The 4,992-nt window shown below is 47.8% G+C and overlaps 1 protein-coding gene across 4 annotated transcripts in view; it reads right to left on the reverse strand.

Moving 5' to 3' along the window:
• Window positions 1-1,528: 1,528 nt before the first annotated feature.
• lrrfip1b (leucine rich repeat (in FLII) interacting protein 1b) overlaps window positions 1,529-4,992 on the reverse strand; it is a 9,575-nt gene continuing 6,111 nt past the window's right edge. For all 4 annotated transcript variants that reach the window (XM_068591080.1, XM_068591079.1, XM_068591078.1 and 1 more), the window contains 8 exons: window positions 4,464-4,556; window positions 4,102-4,194; window positions 3,685-3,805; window positions 3,381-3,430; window positions 3,186-3,297; window positions 2,511-2,590; window positions 2,303-2,407; window positions 1,529-2,183 (listed from right to left, as the gene is read on the reverse strand). In XM_068591080.1, the coding sequence (XP_068447181.1) occupies window positions 2,073-2,183; window positions 2,303-2,407; window positions 2,511-2,590; window positions 3,186-3,297; window positions 3,381-3,430; window positions 3,685-3,805; window positions 4,102-4,194; window positions 4,464-4,556 (765 nt within the window). In that variant the 3' untranslated portion in view covers window positions 1,529-2,072. The remainder of the gene's footprint in view (window positions 2,184-2,302; window positions 2,408-2,510; window positions 2,591-3,185; window positions 3,298-3,380; window positions 3,431-3,684; window positions 3,806-4,101; window positions 4,195-4,463; window positions 4,557-4,992) is intronic.

Below are 4,992 nucleotides of genomic sequence, written 5' to 3' on the forward strand. Positions count from 1 at the left end.
TTCAAAAGAGACTCAGACCATGAAGTTACTCCTCATGGTTCAAGTTGTGCACTTCACTGACTTTTACTGGACAAGTTACAGGATCACAAGAAGTTAAAGGAAACCTGACGAGCAGCCACGTGTCATGAGTTTAATGTCCTCCATCACCTGATCAATACATCCTACGGGTCATGAGTTTAATGTCCTCCATCACCTGATCAATACATCAAAACATCCTAATCAATAGGACTCAAAGACAGAGCAAAGTATTGCACAGAGCTGATGAGTAAACGTCTGGAACCTGAAGATGAACAACTCCATATTACATTCAAAGGAACAACAGTGTTATTGCAAATACACGAGTCACATGATACCTCCACCTGAAACACACCTGCAGTCGGCTGCACCAATCAGGGCTCAGACATGAGACTACAAAGTAAACAAACTGTCTCCACATTTACAAAGCTGGTGATTTTACATCCCGAGTGCGTCTAAATATATAGATAGATATATATATACACATACATGTACATGAACACATGTGGCCACGCCCCCTTTTGACATTACTCACCTGGTGGGCGTGGCCTATTGTCCAGCCCCGCCCATCCCCAACTCCACAAACAGAACAAAAACAAACAACCGAATGCTTTGCAACATGAAAAACTGAAAAAACAATTAAAAAACCAACACAAAGTAATAAAAAAGACTCAGCTGCTGCCGGTCCGGTCCGGTTCATCCGGTCCGGTCCGGTTCATCCGGTCCGGTCCGGTTCATCCGGTCCGGTTCATCCGGTCCGGTCCGGTTCCGGCAGAGGTAGTGCCATGCTTCATACAGAAGGAGGAGCTGAATGTTTGTTCAAACACACCTGGGAGGGCCAGGCGGGTGGAGTTAAGCCCGCCCATGTCCTCGAGCGCAGATCTTTAGTCCACATGCAGCTTCAGGTTTTATAGGATACTTTATTTAAATAGTTCAAACTGCCGTTTCTGAGCGACGGATGTTCCGTCACCTTGAGTTGTTTTCTCTGTGCGTCTTTAAGTTCAGCCGCAAAATAATAAGTGCAGTAAATAATATCAAAAAGTACTTCAACGAGACCACGATCCCTTTGAGGAGACCACGCTTCCTTTGAGGAGACCACGATCCCTTTGAGGAGACCACGATCCCTTTGAGGAGACCACGATCCCTTTGAGGAGACCACGATCCCTTTGAGGAGACCACGCTTCCTTTGAGGAGACCACGATCCCTTTGAGGAGACCACGCTTCCTTTGAGGAGACCACGATCCCTTTGAGGAGATCATGATCCCTTTGAGGAGACCACGCTTCCTTTGAGGAGACCACGCTTCCTTTGAGGAGACCACGATCCCTTTGAGGAGACCACGATCCCTTTGAGGAGACCACGATCCCTTTGAGGAGACCACGATCCCTTTGAGGAGACCACGATCCCTTTGAGGAGACCACGCTTCCTTTGAGGAGACCACGATCCCTTCAACGAGACCATGATCCCTTCAACGAGACCACAATCCCTTCAACGAGACCACAATCCCTTCAACGAGACCACAATCCCTTCAACGAGACCACAATCCCTTCAACGAGACCACGCTTCCTTTGAGGAGACCACGATCCCTTCAACGAGACCATGATCCCTTCAACGAGACCACAATCCCTTCAACGAGACCACAATCCCTTCAACGAGACCACGCTTCCTTTGAGGAGACCACGATCCCATCAGCGAGACCACGATCCCTTCAACGAGACCACGATCCCTTCAACGAGATCACGATCCCTTCAACGAGACCACGATCCCTTCAACGAGATCACGCTTCCTTCAGCAAGTTCACGATCCCTTTGAGGAGGAGGTCATCTTCCCTTCAACACGGAGGTCACAACCCCCAAAGGTCCATTCAGTGGCTTTTGATAACATCCCATGATCTGCAGCATGTTAAGGAAGACTTGCAGAGAAAAGACTAAAGTAAACAGGAAGTAAGATCATTCGCTACGTGTTGCTCAATGGATTGATTGATTAACTGATTGATTGTTCCTCTCGGGTTGACTCCCACCGTCTGGCGCCGCATGCGGAGGAAAACAAGCGCCGAGCGTCACTGCTGCGCCAGCAGGGCGCTGCGGTTGGCCTTCAGCTTCTCCAGGCGCTTGGACAGGTGTGTGTTGCTCACCTCCAGCTCCCCGATCCGGTCCAGAGCCGAGCGCAGCTGCCGGGAGACGAAGACACGACGTCACGGTTTGGTTCACGTCCCCGAACAAAGAACGACAGCTCATAAGACTCACGCCTGGTTGAAAGCAAACAATGGAAAGGTCTTTCAACAGATACCTCTCGATGGAGTTTTCTCTTGTCGACTTTCAGCTCATCTTCGATCTTCTCTGCGTTCTCCGATGCCGTCTTGTACCGCGAGACCTGACCCTCCAGACGGATTACCTGAGTTTGAGGAACATTTCATTTGCACCAAATGATGCCGTTCTTTTTCCACTAAACACCCAGAGGGACTCGCTTCATCTGAGGATTCTGAAGCTGCACTTACATTTTGTTCCAGAGACGTGACTTCCTGTTCAGACTTCACCAGCTTGAACTTGAGATCGCTGATTTGTCTGTTGGCGTCTCCTAATGAAACAAACAGAGAAGGAACCTTTAAATACCAGCAAAGCTGAGTCATGAGAGACCAAGACCAAGACAAGAACTCTACAGAGACTAAGACAAGAACTCTACAGAGACCAAGACCAAGACAAGAACTCTACAGAGACCAAGACCAAGACCAGAACTCTACAGAGACCAAGACCAAGTCAAGAACTCTACAGAGACCAAGACCAAGACAAGAACTCTACAGAGACCAAGACCAAGACAAGAACTCTACAGAGACCAAGACCAAGACAAGAACTCTACAGAGACTAAGACAAGAACTCTACAGAGACCAAGACCAAGACAAGAACTCTACAGAGACCAAGACCAAGACCAGAACTCTACAGAGACCAAGACCAAGACAAGAACTCTACAGAGACCAAGACCAAGTCAAGAACTCTACAGAGACCAAGACCAAGACAAGAACTCTACAGAGACCAAGACCAAGACAAGAACTCTACAGAGACTAAGACCAAGTCAAGAACTCTACAGAGACCAAGACCAAGACAAGAACTCTACAGAGACGAAGACCAGAGCAGACCTCCACAAAGACTAGAAGACTGAGGTGAAGAGCACTCACTCTGGAGGTCCAGAAGATGAGAGTCCACCCCGTTCTCCAGCGCTTGCCCCTCTGCATTCTGGTCTGTCCCAGTCTTCTGTCTCTGGTCCAGCTGAGACTTCAGCAGCCTCACCTGCACATGAACACAACACTATGTTGATTCCTGAGTCCACAATACGGTTTCATGAATGTATGTGATCTGGTTCTGAAGCAGACCTGATCCCGTGAACTCTCTCTTTCTTCAAACAGCTTCTTCAGCCGCAGTTCTGCAGGACCAAAGGATTTTACATTTCTTGCTTATAATATCACTTTAAAGTCAAATGTTTAACTTCATAAATCATCTCATCTATTCTAAACTTAGTCAAACAATATTTTAAATCATAATTGAAAAATAAATTGACTTTAAAACTAATTATCTGACATTCATATTTAATAATCTGAAAAAAAGTAATAAGTGTGAGTTTGAAAACAGATGAAATGAACTCTTCAGGTGGATCAACACCATCTCATTGGTTCTTACCGAGCGAGCTCTCGGCCAATAGGGGGGCAGATTCTGCGCTGACATCATCGTCATCCACGGCCTCGCCCGATGCCGTCTCCCCATTGGCCGAGAGCTCGGGAGAGACGACGACGCCGTGTTTCTGTCAGGGAGGAAACCACGGAGTCATTAATCAATCAATCAATCAATCAATCAATCAATCAATCAATCAATCCATCAATCAATCCATCGATGGCCTCTGTGTCACTGGAAGGGTCATTCTGCGATCTGCTCAGTGACATCACACAGGTGAAGGCAGTGACATCACACAGGTGAAGGCAGTGACATCACACAGGTGAAGGCAGTGACATCACACAGGTGAAGGCAGTGACATCACACAGGTGAAGGCAGTGACATCACACAGGTGAAGGCAGTGACATCACACAGGTGTTCCTCTACCTTCAGTAAATCTCTCAGTCTGACGACGTCGTTTCTGAGCCGGTCACGTTCGATCCGAACGATGTCTGAGATTTCTCTCTGCCTCTCTAACGCCTGAGAGGAGGAGGAGGTGGTGGAGGAAGAGGAGGAAGAGGAAGAGGAGGAAGAGGAGGAAGAGGAAGAGGAAAAGAAACGCAACAGAAAGCATTTAGAAATATGAGTTAAGTTAAACAGGAAGTTGAAGAGGAAGTTAAACAGGAAGTTGAAGAGGAAGTTGAACAGGAAGTTGAACAGGAAGTAGCTCCCTCGAGGAGGTTATAAAACGTGGTGATGATGATGATGATGATGATGATAATAATAATAAGGGCTCTAACTGGTCGTACCGACATCTTCTTCTCTTTCCACTGCAGAACTTCCTGCAGGTCAGAAACCTCCTGACAGTAACTGCTGCTCTGCAGCCGCAGGTCAGACACCTCCTGGAGGAGGAAGAGGAGGAAGACGAGGAGGAAGACAGTGTTAGTCTGAGCATTAAAGGACCAGTTCACCTGATGAAGACGAGAGAGAAGTGAAAGACAAAATGTTACGTTCCAAACGAAAGTTCAAACCATTTCCATCAAAGAACCATGAGAGAACTGATCTGGAGGCCATTGATTGGTTGACTGACTGGCTGACTGACTGACTGACTGACTGACTGACTGACTGACTGACTGACTGACTGACTGACTGACTGACTGACTGACTGACTGGCTGGCTGGCTGGCTGGCTGACTGACTGACTGACTGACTGACTGACTGACTGACTGACTGACTGACTGGCTGGCTGGCTGACTGACTGACTGACTGACTGACTGACTGACTGGCTGGCTGGCTGACTGGCTGGCTGACTGACTGACTGACTGACTGGCTGGCTGGC

This window comes from Clinocottus analis, unplaced genomic scaffold (assembly GCF_023055335.1).
Source record: "Clinocottus analis isolate CAN_PGR_092001 unplaced genomic scaffold, fCliAna1.0.p SCAF_24, whole genome shotgun sequence".
Taxonomy (NCBI): domain Eukaryota; kingdom Metazoa; phylum Chordata; class Actinopteri; order Perciformes; family Cottidae; genus Clinocottus; species Clinocottus analis.